Below are 18724 nucleotides of genomic sequence, written 5' to 3' on the forward strand. Positions count from 1 at the left end.
AAAGTAGAGATTACCCCCCGCCCCCCTACAATAAAAAAAAAAAAAAAAAATGTATTCTAAATATACTGGGCTGTGACCTTAGTGGGGGTGTCTTTATTGTGCCAAACAGTCCCTCACTGTTTCGATAAGGAGATCTGTGTGCAAGTTAATTGTGGTCTATGATTGTCCAGGCAGACCCCTTTGATTATCTATCTGTCCCACAGTATGAAGCATTCGGAGGAGCTGTGGGATTGTACAGCTGTTCATGGGTCTAAAATGTTCAGCCAGGCTTAATAATGGTCCAGCTGTCCCAGTGGCTAGTACTTTTGACCAAAAACATCGTTCCCCCTGGTCCCTCTTGTCATGAATACAACAGGCACACCAGTGGCCACCCTAATACCTGTGGGACAATGCCTTCACGGGTCATTGGCAGTGTAAGAACAAATGCTTTTTAATGGAAGTGTGAGGAAGGGGCTGATTCTGGACTGAACTGATGATTTCCTTTGAAAGCCATTCTGGCTGGGCGTAATTACTTTCTTCTTTAATGCTATTCAGGGCAATTAATCCAACCCTCTTTGGCAACAAAAGGGACAATGTATTTTTTTTTTAAGCTTTGTTAAAAAATTTCCCAAAATGTATTCATTTGCCTTTTGGGTGACATTTAGAGAAAAAAAAAAAAAAAAAAAAAAATTCTTCACGTCTGGCAAAGATTACTACCTCCAAGAGGCATTTTGAAAAGCCTTTCAACACTTTTCCCCCTGAAATTCATAAAATAAATAATCAAATACTCTTTTCTTTATGTCTGTTTTGAGAAAAGAAAACGTGCCAATTTATCAGACTTAATTTCCTGACTAAAAAATGAATTCTCTTGTGTGTGAATACAAACACACACACACACACACACATCAGTCCAACAATCGCGTACAGTCACATACAGTGCTGGCACAGAAACCTGTATTATAATAAATGTTTATATGAAACTACTAGGACCGTCAATGGATTGTTTGACACTTAATGAGCTTTTTTCCTTTTGTATATTTACATCTGATATGTGTACTCCTCTCTAAGCTGGCAAAAGAAATGGCGAAAACCATGATCTCCATCTCAAAGCCCCAGTGAGGCAGTCCAGGATTATCCCTGATCTCCTGAATCTTAACAGATCTTTAAAAAAAAACATTAAACTCCTAAATTAAGATGAAGGCTCCGATAGGCCACAGTAGCTGCCAACAAAGGCTGATTCTGTTTTATCTTAAGGAAAAATATGAAGCTACTGGGCGCTTTCTAGTGAAATGTAATAAATATATAAATATATATATATATATATAGAAACATGCCTGGAATCTGTTTATAAGACAATGCTATCGATGCCTATACACAAGAGTAACATGAGCATGATATCTGCAAGGGTGGGTGGGCTGGCCAGTAAAAGCATATTTCTGGGAAAACCTGTAACTAATGTGGTTCAGGTTGATTCATCTGTCAGGTTTGTAGTGACAGCAATGTTGGCAAGCTGTGGGGAATCCAGTGTTAGTTATGATAGTTTTACTTGTTATCCACTTTCAAAGGAAAATAAATAAATAAATAAATAAATAAATAAACAAACAAACACTTCAAGCGCCAAATTGAGATGTGAGATCAAGACCAAATGACAGCAGTCAAATGAACCAAATGACTCCTGACATCATCTGGCACACCAAATGACTCCTGATGTCAATAATAATAATAATAATAATAATAATTTATTTCTGTAATGCTATACCTGTATTCACTTTGCAGAAAACATTCCAGAACCTTGTCAGATTTAATAAAGGCCTGGCGGTTTTGCTAATCTGGAATTTGAAAGGCAAGTTCACAGCACTGATGCATGCAAAAAACACAGAATAATTGCAACCTAGCCCAGCTCATTGGCAAAGCATGTAAAATGCTAGCTACACTACACTAAGCCAACGAACACTTGATTACTTGTGGCATTTCAAAAAGGAACCACTCCACTTTCCGACCTGGATTTGTCAATTGTCTTTTGATTTTTTTGTGTTTTTTTTTTTTTCTGCGAATACTAATCTCATTGAAATGCTAAAGCGATTTGCGTTCACAAAGTCCACCAACGTATCTATAAAAACATCAAACTCAAGCAATGGTTATTGTGTTTACTGCTCCTCGGACAACTGATCTCTGAAAGAAGAGTTATCAGTTTCACACCTTAAGGTGAGGAAGGCCATGCAAGCAATGGAGTCGGAAGAGCTTGCAGGTAAATTCCTGAGCCCTTTCAACTCCAGCTGATTTTATTTATGTATTTATTTATTTTTAAAAATATAAAGATGTACCATTTGATGTAAATGGATAATCTCTTTATGTTTATGTTTCATGGATTATTAATGAGCGCAGCGAACCCCCCCCCCCCCAAGTATTAAATATAGATTTCCTCAAATTGTTTCGGCTAAATGATACTCCTAGGTGGGGGCATGAATGTTCTTGTTTTACAGTATTTGCACAGGAGTAAGCAGATTAATCCAGGGCTAAGACAATAGACAGCAAATACAGTTAACAATCAGTCCCAAGAGAGGTTTATTCGGTGTATTGGCCTAGTTGTTGAGGTCAATATAAAAAAAAAAAGTTAGACTTGAGGATTATCCATTTACATCAAATGGTACATCTTTATATTTTTAAATAAAAATAAATACATAAATAAAACTGCAACCATGTAACCATACTCACTTTCCACTGTGCAAGGTACTAGACCTATTGATACGATCAACGTCTCAAAATGATTCAAGGACAGTTTTCAATAGAGATCTGAACTGGTCCTAAATAATGAGCTGCTGCTGATGAAGGCGACTCTCGTGGTCTGGTATTAAATTGGAATCAGTTGCATAAGAATGCCCCTTGTCCAATAAGAATAGAGGAATAGTCTGTTACTAGGGGGTCATCTTCTCCTTTCAAGGGCTGCCTCTTAAAGTAAACTGGTTCTTCCTTTCTCTGAGATACAATTAGTGATTCATAAGAGCTCAGTTATAATACGACACGGCACTCATGGCTGCCTGCAAAAGGTAGCTGCCATTCCTTTTTGTAAGAATAAACCACCAACTGCTTCCAAGTGCCTGTGCCAGTGTTGAAATTAAGTAACACAAAAACTGCATTTATCATTTTCTAGATGCCATCTGGAATTAAAATGTATTTAAAAAAAAAAAAAGGAAAACCACAGCTGCCCGTAAGCAGAGTAGAATCCAGAATGTTCTGTTATCGTTGGTGCCAATGAAACTATAATGTTCCCATTCACACGTATTCACGGTTGTTCCCATCCTGAATGGATAATATTTAAATTTAATTGACTGTAACTATTAACACAGTGATACCACAAAGATTGCTATTGTCCCCTTGAAAGGTTGGCACTGGGAAGCGTTGCGGTATCAGTAGCAGGGCTAAACTTACATGCCATAAACAAACAGAATGATCTTTGTGTTTTAATGTGTTACTCTGGGGGGGGGGGGGGGGGGGGGGGGGCAGTGACAAGTTCACAGGGCGGTGCCCGTTACCTGCTTTCAACCAACAGGGCCGCAGGTAGCACTTTCAACAAGCTTTTGTAACTGGACAGGGGCTGCTAAAGAAATGAGTGAATTATGAAAAAATGGTGACGGAGCTCAGTATCCTGCGTGGGAGATTCTGCATGAAATCAAGGGGGATGCTTTGAAAAAGATGCAAGATTCCATTTCCAGTGAGGTCCTCCTAGTCTAACCACAAGTGCCACAGCTGGCCTTTCAAACTATGCATAACAATAGCTTTGTTGTACCTGTTTATAATACAAGCCCCTCTTATCTCTGGGCTTGAATAGAAATCTGGTGTTCGTTCTGATAAGACTAGGCCACCTGTTCAATGCATGCGAAACACATCGGCCTCCATCAAAACTTGTAGCTGCTGTGATCACCAGCAGATTACAGATATTATCCTAAAGTTAGCAAGCATACCTTTCCCTGATCTGAAGTGGGTGGCTTTGGGCAGGTGAGCTTACTAGGGGGGATGGGTGGGGGTCGATGTTGCAATGCATAGATCACTGCAGGAATTTGGAAGCAAGCGAACCAAGGAGAGCTATTCGTCTGCTACACTTTCTAAAACGTTTTCAGAAAAACTAGCAGGGCATATCTGAATAGTTTGCACTTTTTCAAAATTTTCAACTAGCGCCTTCCATCAGTGTACTTTTTTTACCAAATGAGTTATACATTTTAAAAACACACCCACCGCTATAAGATCTTTTCATGAGCTATTCCTTCAATATCTTAAAGACCACACTGACTCCAAAGACATCAACTGAACAAAAGCCTCCATAAAACTGAAGTGTCGCTTCGGTGAGCTAACAAAGGCTTGCCATAAAAATGAGCAATAATTAGAAAGGAAAGCTGGAGAAGTTGGCAATCTCCCACGCAATTCTTCATGTTTGTGGATTGCAGGACATGTGTGACAGTGATGCAAAACATCTTGCATAGACTATTGCCTGGCCAATGTCACCAATGAAGGAGCTGATTTGCATCTTAAACAGCAGTTAAACCTCTCTGATGCACACATTCACACACACACATAAATACACCTCAGCTTTAATTCTTCTTTAGCAGTTCACCGACTGGAAGGGATTAAAGATATTATTCCCCTTAGCACCACAGTTAAAGTAATCTGGAGCTATACTTGTATTGTGAGTATACAGATCTACCCATTTGATAAGGGAAGGGAAAAGGAAGGGCAATGTTCAGGAACTGAGTGCCTCCTCCCCCAACACACACAGGATCTGCAGATACATATCCATGCCAATACTCTTGTTCATTTACTGTGTGCAATAATGACTCAGACTCTACGTGGAATGCAGGCTGCCACTGCAAAAAGTCTGCAGTATTATATATGAGATACTGGTCCCTGTTTTTAACTGTGCTGAAAAAATGATAATCACCCTTTATACAATTACAACCATTTCCTATCTGCTCTTCAGTTACATTGTATTTCCTTTTATATTGTAATGTCCCTTTTAGAGTCGAAAAAGCCCTCTTTGTGCAATATGTATGTAATTCTGCTGTTTATCTACTGTATATCATTGACAGTTTAAAGGAAATCCGGTTATTGTACTTTGACCGGTGACGCCTCTATGCTGCGACAATACTGTGTTTTACATTACTCATCTTTAAAAGCCCTGAGATCATCCATCTGAATGAACATAAAATCCCATTGAAACTGTGTCAGCTGTTAGGCCAAATTGCTGTCATTAACCCCTGCTCTACCCTGCTTGAACCTGAAACACAGTATGATGGTTAATGGCTTTCAGTTACAACGAGCTGCAAAGCATATCTTACAACAGTAATAATAATAATAATAATAATAATAATAATAATAATAATAATAATAATAATAATAATAATCTAGACACGAAACACCATTTCCAAGGTTTTATAGCCACACAGCACAGTCTAACTTATGTAGGTTACAGAAATGCATCACACATGGATTTGATTTTCTTAGTTAAATGACCTCTTGGTTAAATTTACTAGGAAATATTTAGGCATTGGTATACCAGCTCTATTCAAATCAACGGTGGGAAAATGTAAAGATGGACAGGTTCAACTTGTACATCAATGTAATGTTCTCTTAATGAGTGCTTTGACACTGGAAAACACTATATATTGATTTCTCTTAAAGTGGGGTTATGACTTACAAGGCAATTGTTGTATAAGGATACCCTGGTTAGCGTCCTCCTCTAACCTCCTTCATCATCTCTACAAGATCAAATGCCTTCTTTGAAAAGCTGTTGGATTTGTATTCATAAGCCGTACTTCACTTTCAGTAAAGTGATGGGCTAGTTGTTAATTGGAAATTCCGAGGATTTGGGATGAATGAGCTCATTCTTCGATGATCTGATGCTCTTTAAGCAATGAAAAAAAAAAATTAAATAAAAGACAATCTTAGCGCAGTTGTCTTGATGTCTACAAATGAAACAGATTCTGGCGTTTCTAAGCCTTTTACTTTATTTTGGACATAATGCCAAGATTAACTCAAGAAACATGGCTTGCATAACAAAAGATAAAGGATGCAATATTATAAAGCTTAATTGCTCTCCAGCTGAATTAATTGCAAATTAGACCTTCAATTGCAATAGTGCATTTCACATTTAGCACTGTGCAAACTGTTTAAGTAATTGCTTTACCCCACCAGATAAAGTTCAACGCCATAAGCCAGAAATAATTGTCTGTATATCATATTTACTGAAGTAAGCTATGCAGCCTGTCTGAGCAAGGTCCCTCTGATTAAAGTCTTTTCTTATTAAAATGTGCATCCAGTTGAAACGTTAACTGATCAGATTAGTTTTCTTTTTTCTTTCTTTTTCTATAAATTGGGAGTCTGATTTACACCAAAGCCTTTGATTCTTTGGGGATTTCGCTGTGGAAAAGACCACCTACAGCCTATTCGGATTTAGTCAGCTCTGAAAATCAAGACAGATGAAACAGAGCCACTTGTTAACTAGTTTGCAATCAGTGCATACTGTAAATAAAGTAATGGTCTGCAGATAGGGTTCTAATGCAAATGGACTTCTCTTTGTGTTCATGAAATCATTGCAAAAGTAGACAACAAGAGTCTTTAAAATGGAAAAATGAATACAGGTGCATTTGTCTTCCATGGCATTGCAGTTGAAATAAAAAATAAATAATTTCCAATGTTTCCTTAATCGTGTTTTCTGCATGCATATCCCAAGAGAAATGGCAAGAGAATAAATCTGGGAAGAAGACACGGTATATAACAGAACGACATTTCTAGCAAGCTGACGTTGCTGTTGTTTTTAAAGGATTTTTCTGTTCCTAGGTTTACATTCATATAATGTTTTTTCCTCCCACCCTAATCATGTCCATAAGCAAAAGGACGACCCTGTCCTTTTGTGGCTGTCGTTTCCAGTTCTGAATGAACTACTCCAGCCTTTCCTTGGATTAGCACTTTGCAGCTAGATCAAGCTGTCTGTGTAGCGCACAGCTATTGACAATATCTTTCTGCTCATTGGCCCAGCTGTCAGAACCTTCCTGGAGCTCCCAAACCAACTAAAACCAGCATACAGCAAGAGAGAGAGAGAGAAATGGTATTGATTCAGGGCTTTTGACATGCTAATTTGCTTAGTGACTGCTTTAATCACTCTCTCAGTCTGGCTTCAAAGGATAGCCCTTTTCAAAGTGGGAATGTCGTTTTTTTTTTTTTTCGTTTCCCCCCCCCCCCCCGACAGTAGAGTGCACTGATTCACAGAGCAGGCAAAACTCAAGACATCAACTTCAGCAGCAGATACTACATGGAGCACATTAAATTAGAAAAATGAGAATGAAGACCCGGGAGAAATGAAAACCGACAGGTTACTTTCTTCAGGAGTAGTGCTATTGTCACAGTTTGACAGGGAAAGTAATTGTTAAATGTGCACCGTTGACAGAAAAAAAAATCTATTGTTATTGATGGGTTAAGTTTAGTGTATTAGTAGGACATTCAACTGTGGTAAACCAATTAAGGGAAAGGTTAGTTAGGAATCCCTGTAGATACTAGGGAAAGAAGTAGAGATCGCTACAGCCGAACAACCTAAAAATAGCTCTGCGCTTTTCTGGCAGACTACCCAAAGCATAACATATCCGCAGTTAAACATATTGGTCACACTCTAAAACAGGCGTCTGCTCATGATGAATGAATGTCAGAGGGAGAGTTTAATGTGAAAAGTGTGGAATACCATGATTGATGCTTGGTATTAATTCAATAGGACATCTCCTGTTCCCTCAAGTGTAGTTACATTTGAGTTACTAACAGACATTAGAATGTGTGAGGTACAGACATTCCACTTCTGAGCACATTCAAATCCCCTAAAATGGCAGAGATTTTAGAAAGTTCCAAGCTGATTTTAGATGGCAGTTAAGGGTGCAGAGGTATACTAAATATGATTTTGTTTTACGCAGAACTCTTGGTTTAACAAAGTATTCATAATTTCCAATGCAAACCCAGTTTTTGATAACTATATTTAAAATAAAGCTTAATTCCTATAGGAAAGTTAACTAGGTATATTAACTCTGGTACACTGTTTAGATATTTTCTTTTGTTGTTGTTGTTGTTTCTGGCCCTTTGCCTAAATCACACTCAGGGGCAATTATCTATTTGAAGAGGCGTGTGGATTAGTGACTCAAAACCCAGATGAAGCAATACCAATTAATTACTGACATTAACATTCATTATACAATCTGCACTACAGAAATAATAACCTGATTATTAAATTCAATTTCATCGGCACTTTCTTCTAATTGACAATCTCCTGATCAGTGTTCGAAGTAGCTGCTGTGACATTGAAAGTACAAGAATACATACTGTAACTGGTCTGGTAGGTGAAGCCATTTATATAAATATTACCAGTCGGTCCGACTCATTTTTCAAATGCAGTCGGTGTTGCTGTCATTGGGGGCTCAGTTTAACCTTCACGGGTACACCCACAGGTAACTGCCTTTTTCGAATAACCAAAATGGGAAATAAATCAGTTTTCCGTTAACCCTCTGATCTCCGTGGAATGAGCCAGAATAAGAACCATCAGAGCCACACGAGAACGAGACAAATGCTGAACAGTGGGGGGCCTCCCGTCAAAGTAACCCTTGCCACTTGAGTGGACAGCTTCTGGGGAGAAAGCAGCGGAAGCAGGTTAAAAGGCAGTGGACCCGGAACGTAAAGGATATATGAAGAAAATGAGAAAGGGGTCTGGAAATATGTGTCTCCCTGCTGCTCAGTGATACATTTCTCACATCCTCGCAGCTCAGTGCTTTTTCAAGGAACAAGACGAAATAGTATTTTAAGCTGCATTAGAAAGACTTGGATGGTTAAAGCTCTGACGACATTCCAGATATGAAATGTATTATTTCTTTTTTTATAAAAGGGGTTCCCTTACAGGGCCTATAGTTGTACCCTAGCTTTCTATTTGCTATAATGACCATTTGTCCAAAGCTGTAATTATGGTTAACCACTCCATTTGTTTTCATGAGGTCAACAATGAACAGGAGGGCCTAGTGCGAGGGATACGAAGGTGTATGATTTATACACAACACAGACAAATGGGATGATATGGTACATTTAAATAAACAGCTACAGCGTATCATGCAGACAAAAAATAAATAACAAAATTACAACAATACAGGCAAATCCCATATGCAGGAAAAAAATGTGGAGCATATTTTCTGAATTTATTTATTGAATTGCTATATAAAATACTGAGTGAAATGCAACCAGATAAAATCGCAGTCTGGCTTTATCTAATCCCCCTGCCCTGTTCTTCTGAAAGGTCATAAACATACAGTATGCATAACTTTCCTGTCAATTCCACAAACATAGCAATCCATCAAAAACTGACTTGGATGAATGCTGTCGCAATCCTGTCAGCGCCGTTCAGGATGCAACTGGTCTGAGACAGGAAAACAGGTGTGTGAATGCAAAATGCAACATGAACATACATTCAAACTCTACTTTGGGGACTGTGGCAGTCACTGGCAATGAGATGCAGCCCAAAATATGCATCTCTTAAACAAAGCAGGTTAATCAGACCAGAATAAATTTGCATGAAATCCAAATCACCAGACTCTGCATAAATAAAACCAGGAGAATTGTGATGGGGGGGGGGGGGGGGGGCTGCGGTTTCCAAAGGAAGCTTGTATCTTCATTGTGAAAGTGGATAGGGGCGTGCTAGTTTGAATGCAGGTTTATACAGCGGATGCAAATGAGGAATCTGCTCGGAACGAAGGGCAAAACTTTTCCAGACAGCTGACAATCCCCATTCAGAGGGAGAGAGTCTCATAACCAGCAACAGAGAGATCGTGATGGGAATCAACATACTCTGTTCCCATGGAGCTACAACACGGTTTGAATATTCAGAACAAGGCACATTTTGGCAAGAGGTGACCACTGAGTAATAAAAGAGGATGTGATTTCACCTGCTCCATGAAAACAAAAAAACAGCCCTTGAGTATATGTATATATATATATATATATATATATATATATATATATATATATATATATATATTTATTTATAATTTATCAAGGTATTTAATGTGGCACCCGGCTTATTGTAATATAATAATAGCCAAATTGTTTTGCTGTCTTGATTTAAAAGGATAAACTTGCCAGGAATTAATTCTAAATAAACCCATCAGCAGATTCGAACTTGGACATATACAACAAAACATATTAATCTGGCAAATAATGTTTAATACATGTCGTTATATTGCCCCATACAGAGACAGACACTCCACAGATACTGTTATGGGTATGAATCTGTCAGTCTGGGTGTGGTATGTATGTGAACGCATTGATTGCCCTGCATTGCTTCTAAAAGCCATGAAAGCGTTGTTCTTAATGATCCATTCACAGGTGCTTTGATTCTGTAATGGTTTGTGAGCATTAAGTGTGAAATTATTTTCCTGCACTGTATATAATATTTTCAAGGATCCTGGACCTGGGTGCCCTAGTTAATTACATTGGATTCTTCCTTTCAGGCTCAAAGGACCATCAGCTCTACCGTCTCCATAAAACTTTGGGCCTCAAAAAAGCATAATAGCAGGGAACCTTAATTAAACTCTATTCTCCTCTGATAAAAATGAATGGCTCTCCTCGGTGATCACAGTCATGCTTCAAAGCACAGAAGATAAAAGCAATCACATCATTCAAGTGATTATTTCATAGGGAAGTGGTTATCAAAAAACAAAAAAAGGTAGAGGAGAAACTCCAAATATGAAAGGACTATGGAAATGATGTCTGTTTAAACATTGTTTTAACCGGCTCTGTGCTGCACTCCAAAAACAAACACAGCTTATATGCTGATGATGTCTGTTACAACATCTCATACTAGAAGGTCTAAAAGTAACTCCAGACTGGCAGTTAAGGTCATACACATCTAGCAAACCGTTTCTTTGACTCTTAAACTGCTCAATAGGTTTTGAAAACTCTTCGATTTTGTTCAGGGACACCATTTTTTGTGGGGTTGGGGGGGGCCACTTTGGGTGCAGCTGCCTTGGACAATGGCGTCTGCCACCTCGAACAAGCTGACATGCTTCCCAATTCTTTGCAGCCATTAACACGTCCCGCTGGAGGTGACAACTGCAAGAGGAAGTGTGGTTCTGTACCCTGCGGTCTCAGAGACCCCAGCAGATGACCAGCGCTGGAGCAGGGAACAGAAACTCCTCCCCTAGCAGCTCCTGTCTCTCCAGCCAGCCCAGCCTTTGTCAAACCTTGAGATCTTAATCAATCTTCACTCTGACCTCCTCTGACAGGAGGAAGATGGATGAGGATGTGGGGCACCTTTGACCTTCTCCTGTATTTGTGCCGCTAGGTTTCTCCTATGCCCAAACAATAGGGGTGGGACCTATTGATAACGGCTGGAGCCCCAGTCAGTGTTGTTTCAATAGGCTTTGCAGGGACTGGGGCTCCCCGTTGTGATGTCTTGTCACTTCCAGCACATTGAAAGTGAACTGCACTATTTGCCAAGCCTCTCAACTAGTTGCATATGGAAATATTAAAATAGATATTCATTGCTTTTCAGGCTGGGACAAAAACAACATTTAACCCCCTAAGCACACATTGCTGAGAGCTCTGGATATGGTTTGATTTAACACAGCAGTGTTTAAGATTATATTGCATGTCACTCAGGCTATTTCTCATTATGAGTTTTAAATGAACTGGCAAAATATGAGAGAATTAAATGACACACTTTGACATTTTCTATGGTTCTGTATGATGAGACAATGTTTGATGCACACTGTAGTTGCTTTTTTTAAAAGCCATTGAGCAATATGTGCTGCACCCAATACATGTTTATTATCCCTATCTCTGTAGAGAAAGGTAAAAGATAAAGCAATGCTATGAACAGTACAAACAGAAACCTGTTTTAAACATCTCAGATAAGGAGAAATTCTTGCAGAGCCTTACAATAGAGTTAATGCTGCTTAGTAAAACAGTGCATTCCAGTTCATGACACAAACTCAAATGTAGAAAGTAACCAAGCTTTGCTGGTATTTTTGTCCCCTTTAGATTAGAATCCCATTCAATCTCCATTTGAAAAGAGCTTCTGTCTCCATAACTTACAACCTCACTCGAAGTTCCCTTTGAGAAAATGCAGTAAAAAATAAAAAATAGGATCGACCTGGCCAGTGAGATACAATGGGATTGGCTGGTGACGTTCGAGAACACATTCTTGAGATGCACTCTGAAGCTGTCCTGCCATCTGTACTGTAGGAATAGCTCACCAGCAACAAAATACTAAACAACCCTTTTGAATTACAAGGTATTTGTCATGCAATTAGTTTACCAAGATTGGACACCCCCCAAAAAAAGAGCGATGTGTTCGAGGTCCCATTATCAGCCAGCACTGAAACCCAAGGAACACGAACCAGTGCAATAAAACTAATTTATTACAAGCTTTCACCCTAATAATACCACAATGCCATAATCAGGCTAGGAGTGGAGATGTTACATATAATTTAAGGCAATTAGTTGAAGCAATAAGTATATGCTTGAAAAGTTGACAAAACTTTACAATTCACTGTGAAAAGAACCTTTACCACGAAGAAACACATTTCCCTTCGTCCGAAGAATTTCCTGTGTTTTGAACTACAATTGTGTTTCCAAACATACAATGTAACTTTAACTTAGGCCATTAGCAGTAAACAACATTTTCTTACAATTGTCTTATTGATTTTCTAAATCACATCAGTATTATATTACTTGCAACTGACAGAAAGGCTATAAGACTTAAAGACTTTCTGTAACTTAATGTGGAATCTGTAAATTACAGGCTAATTGCAGTTCTGAAATACAGCATTTAATTATTAAATGCAGCTGAATGATACAGAGATATCAGTAGACCACTGATTTGTTTTAAATTCAGAATTAAAACAACAAAACAAAAAATCATTATATGGTTTAAATCTAGATCAAGATTACATTGTAGCTGTTATTTCAGCATTCTTTCTCACCTTACATAAGTGTTCCAGCACCTCAGACTAGTAATGTCTTTAGCAAACACAGCAACTGATTAAAACACCATAGGTACAGAGAACTCTGCACTTTGCATGGTTTTGCATGCATTTTTTTTTTTTTAATTAACTAAAACCAGACAATAGGTGTCAGCCTACTGCTGCTTGTTATAAGTTAGTGCTTGTTCTGTCAGGATTAGGCAAGCTTAGCACAAGCAACCTGGAGCTGTGTGAATTGTTCATTACACTCCGCTGTCTCATTGTCCCATCCCAAAGGGGCAACTAATTAATGGGCTTTAGTCTATTTAGCCTCATCACAGATTCAATTATATGCGGCCTTCAAACAAATAAAAAACAAACAAATAAAGAAATCAATAATTGGCCAGTGATAAACCCACCTTGGCACTCTCCACTGCGTTCCTCGTAGCCAGGATTGCACAGGCAGTTACCGATGGGCACCAGCCACTCCCCGTCCGCGCCACAGTACATTTTCGGTACGTCTTTCTCCTCAGAGTTGTTGACGCAGGAGCCCCGCACTTCCACCAGCGATGACGTGTCTGCCCCCGTGATGGTGTCGGGGAACTGCGCCAGGTTGCGCACCGTCAGGGGGCACTTCTTATAAAACACACGCACCGACACCAGAGCGATGCAAGCCCCCACGTCCTGAAACGCCAAGTAAAAGCCCTTCCTGGTCAGCGGCCCAACGCCCCGCACCTCCGTGTTCAGCTTCATGATCCGATCCCCGATGTCTACCTGCGTGAAGCTCTCATCGGCCGCGATGGTGTCAATCTTCCCAAACTGGTTCTCCCGGATGTAGCGCTCTTTATCATTGTTGGACTCGTAGTAGTAAAGGTTGAATGTCTCTTTGCAAGTCCCGGTGACACCAGGCAGGCTGTTGCAGTCCCGGAGAGTGAACTTTATTTCAATATACACTCGCTGGGCTCCCCCGCGGGGGATCCAATCAGTCCGCAGCCAATTGTTTTGACTCTGTTCCATCACATTGCATACCTGGTACGTGCGAATAGGTATGTTTTTCTCATCCATAATGCTTACTTCCTCCCACTGAAAACCAATAAACATAGGTTAGGTGTTAGACGGGCAGAATGATGAATAACAATACCATGAACCTAATAACGGCCTTGTGTAAAACAAGCCTGTGAACTTGTGTATTCAGAGGGCTTAAGCAATGGCTAGAAAAATGTACAAGTAACGTTTTCTTTTTATTTATTTTTTGCATATAGGTGAATAAGACCGCTTAACTTTGGTGCTTGTGTTACTGAGAACCCCTGCACTTTGCTTTGTTTACTTTTTTAAAAACTAATGCATAATGGATGCACCCACTTATTCATTCTAGGGTAGTTAGCAATTGCCCTTATTTGCTGAATTCTGGTGTCAAGCAGACAACATCTTGGTGTAGGGAATATAAAAATCAATACCTAAGGAGAATAAACTCTAGTAACTCATTTATCAGAGTAAAACACAACATCTAGTTAGCAAGTAGAAAAGGTTCCTCTAATTCAAAGCTGTTTGATAGGTTATTCCCTGTCGGAGAAGTGCCAGCAACTGCAATCTGTCATGTCCATCTCATTTAACATTTAAACCAAGTGGCCCTGTTTTCTTATTCACACCAAATTGCTAAATAAACTAGCAAGCTAAGTGTTATATAACAATTACCCCCCCCCCCCCCCCCCCCCCCCCCCCAAAAAAAAAAGGTGCAAAGGGGAATTCTGGAAGTTTGTATTGTGTGTGATTTTTTTTTTTTTTTGTGCTTCAATTTAAAAAAAGAGAACTACTGCATTGGAATGAAGAAAGAACAACCTTTTGAAGCCAAGCATTGCAGACAGACTATGTACTGTTAAATTAAAAAATAGTGCTCACTTCCAGAGAGTATTAATGAAACCACACTGCAGCAGAAGAGGCGCTTCCCAGCTCTAAATTAAACAGGGCCCCTGGTTAAAAACTTTGCATGTCAGAATGGGAATATGCTATTAATCAAACCCACCGTTTGATTATTTGCTCATTAACCAGTTCTAATAATTTATAATCTGCACTGAGGTCCCCCTGAGGTGAAGTAATAAAAAAAAAAGAAAAGAATCTGTCTAAACTAATGCGAGTGCAGAATGAAGGGAAGCCTGGCTTTCACTGGGATAAAGCTGTACCTTTCCCAATTGTCAGTGAATAAGGGCAATTGCTTGCAATCAAGGCTGAATGCATGCTGTCCACACTGCCAGGGGCCTGTCAATCACTGCTGCCAGGGATAAAGGAACTCTGGGGACGGCATAGTGTGCACAGGCACAGCACAAACTGGAACTACAGCCAAGTTCAGGGGGAACCAACAAAAGGGCCAGACAATGCTCTGTGTTCTACATAACTGCTAATTCAAGGCACTGTACAGAATACTGAACAAATAGAGATGGGATTAGAACCCTTCCCCAATTTGGTGTATTTATTTCTGAATGTTCTATTTCTTCTGCTCCCTTGTTTGTGAATTAAAGATGTAGGATGTTTGGAGTGAGTCGGAGTGATCTTTAAAAGCAGATGCATAAATGTTTCCGACGGAAATATATTAAAAACTGTTTGTTTTAAACTGTGGACTGCCTATAATGTAGTTTGTAAGCAATACTTTTTTTTCTTCATATTTTAAAGACATAAGGCTTACACTACCGGTACTAATTACTCTGTATGAACACAGATCACCTAAGCCTGTGTTCAATCAACTCACGCCTCAGGGTTCTATTTGGTTACTGTATTAATTGGGTCTGTAAGCAGAGCAGTTGGCATACTATATGTTACCTTATCGGGGCATCTATAGATATACTAATTAGAGCTGTCCATACCTCTTTTTTTCACCCAGCTCATATATCATTTTCTTATCACTCCTCTCGGCAATACCAAACGCTCTTCTCCCCTTCTTTTCTACGCGATGCGATTCTGATTTGCAAACCGCTTTCCCTATTCGCTTTCAGAGAGGCGGTGTCAAGTTTCCCCGACAAAGAACTATTCACTTCACGGCCATTGGGGAAACCTGACGCCGTTATCACAATCTATTTGATCAAATCTAACCATTGCGAAGAGAGCAGCAATTCATATTTTTTAACACTTTAAAATGGTTAAATACGGTACTTACCCCTCCTTCTGTGGGGCTAGCTACCCATCCGAGCTCCCCCTGCACTGATCTGGAATCCAGCAACGTTACTGAGAAAAAGAAAGAATGAATTAAGGCAAATGGACAGGATAATATAATGTCATCGTCATTATTTATGTTTTAAGAATCGACCAAGAAACAGTCTTGTGTGTTGCAATAATAATAATAATAATAATAATAATAATAATAATAATAATAATAATAATAATAATAATAATAATAATAATAATAATAATAATAATGTGTGGTCCTGTGGTTAAAGAAAAGGGCTTATAACCTGGAGGTCTCAGGTTCAAATCCCACCTCAGCCACTGACTCATTGTGTGACCCTGAGCAAGTCACTTAACCTCCTTGTGCTCCGTCTTTCGGGTGAGATGTAATTGTAAGTGACTCTGCAGCTGATGCATAGTTCACACACCCTAGTCTCTCTGTAAGTAGCCTTGGATAAAGGTGTCTGCTAAATAAACAAATAACAATAATAATAACAACATACGGTATATTCGCGTTTTTTTTTTTTTTTTACTAGAAAGTTACATTTGACAAGAGTTAATTGTCAATATATTCTTTCTGAGGATCGCACGTTAACATGGAATTGTTTAGAAAAGGCATGGTTAGTTGCTTTTTTATTTGTTTCTCCAAACTACTCACATTGCTGCTCCCGCATTAGGAGATATAGAAATAGAAACAGCAATAGACACTATACTGTGTATACATTTTTTTAAAAGCAATAATAATAATAATAATAATAATAATAATAACACGTCTCGGGATAGCAAAATGTGCGTAGTATAAATTGGCCTATTGACCTTTCCGTAGGTCTACAACTTGGAACGGGGACTGCAAACTCCCTTTTTTCAATTGTCTGTGTAATTCCTAAAACTCTTTTGCATATGAAGAGATTTGTGATTTCTGGTCTTAAAACACTGACCAGTTAAAAATAACAACAACAACTTTTCAAAACCGGACTGACTTAAAACAATGAAAACATCTCATCGGGGTTTCCTGGAGAGCAGCCAACAGCCTTTTTTCAACACACAGGTTTCGATCCCAAAATGTATTTTGGACATCTTGGTATTTTTATTTGCTATGTAGATTTGTTGTCTCACAAAATAAACATAATAATATTAATAATAATCATACTATATCCACGACGATTAATGTAATAAGGATTTAAAAGTCTCGGCATGTGTAAACCGAATCTTTTAAGAAAGGAAAAGAAAACGTGACGAATGTTGAATGCCAAATTTCGAAGTCTCAGACGTTTTTTCTTAATACATGTTGACATTTTCATCGCGGCGATTATCACTTCAGTAGAAAAAAAAACTACATTTCTTTACTACAGTATATATTTTTAATACAGAAACACAATTCTTGCTCTGGCTGCCTGTCACCGTGCGCAATAATACAAGCGCGTTAAAAAGAAGTATTTATTTCAAACGCATAAACAACGGGGAAACCTTTAATTCAGTTTAGATACAGTACTTTGTTGCAATTAATCTATTGCACTTTTAATGAAATTTGCAATAACACAGATGGAGCCCCAACAGAAAACAAACAAATTCTCTATCTATCTATCTATCTATATATATGCAAAAGACAATACACTAGATGCGCCAGTCTAGATCTGCAAAACCCACTGAATGTGTACAGAGTGCAAGTTTGATGTCAGTGGAATGCATAATCAAATATTTAAACGGCTTGGTTAATAGTTACCTGTACTTCAGTACTGTACTGTGATTTTTGCAAATTGTGTATTTGTAGAAAAACTCAAAGCTTAGTATGCGTGGTAAGTGTAGGCTACAGCACAAGTGTAACTGTATCATCCGATTCCTACCCATGCTATGCTAAAAACTGCCGATCGAAATAAATCCAAGCACTAGTGCGGTGATGAAAAGTAATGTCCATCTGTACTAAATGGAAATGATACAGTTTAACTTTCTGGGACAATCAAAGAGATGGCTCAGTGATTAAAACGTGTAGCGTTGAACTTTATCCTTCCGTCAACCTGCCCGCCCGGATTTACCACGGCAATCAGCGGGGATCACGGGCACAAGAAAAATCAACTCCCGCCCCCGAGGTCCACAAACTCCCAGAAACGACTCTTACCTTCACTGGGTGGGTAGATCCGTGCGGGGCAAACAAATGAAGAAATCCCAAACAGAAGACAGGTCGTAAAGTATAACATCCAAGCCATATCTGTCCTTGACTTCTGGGTTTCTTCTGCGTGTGTCTTGCTTTTTTCTCTTCGTACTACACAGATCCAGCTCTATGTCTTTCCCAATGGAATAAGTGATTGAAGCTGCAGAGCAGTAAACTGTGGAGACATTGTCAGGGGGCGTTTCTTAACCCTGTGACGCGCCTGTCAATCCACACAAAGCCCAAATAATCATTAACTGGACCCCTCCCCTTGTCAATCAACTCGATCGGTCGCAATAAACATTGTAAGCAACGCAATCCAAACCCTTTGCAAGCATCATTACTCCAACTAGAAGAGGGCTATCTCTTCATGTGGACACGTGTATTTGCACAGGAGCACCTTATGTAATGATTCCTTTAATTTGTAGATTATAGTTGTGTAGACCGAAACTATAAATCAATTCAATGG

General features: G+C 39.0%; 1 protein-coding gene across 1 annotated transcript in view; it reads right to left on the reverse strand.

The window, feature by feature from the left end:
- Positions 1–18494, reverse strand: part of LOC117417039 (ephrin type-A receptor 4) — a 43768-nt gene extending 25274 nt beyond the window's left edge. Inside the window, exons 1-3 of the mRNA XM_034028709.3 lie at positions 18226–18494; positions 16102–16169; positions 13373–14036 (exon numbers count right to left, since the gene is read on the reverse strand). Coding sequence (XP_033884600.1) covers positions 13373–14036; positions 16102–16169; positions 18226–18313 — 820 coding nt within the window. The 5' untranslated portion in view covers positions 18314–18494. The remainder of the gene's footprint in view (positions 1–13372; positions 14037–16101; positions 16170–18225) is intronic.
- Positions 18495–18724: the final 230 nt, after the last annotated feature.

Source organism: Acipenser ruthenus, chromosome 12 (genome assembly GCF_902713425.1).
Source record: "Acipenser ruthenus chromosome 12, fAciRut3.2 maternal haplotype, whole genome shotgun sequence".
NCBI lineage: Eukaryota > Metazoa > Chordata > Actinopteri > Acipenseriformes > Acipenseridae > Acipenser > Acipenser ruthenus.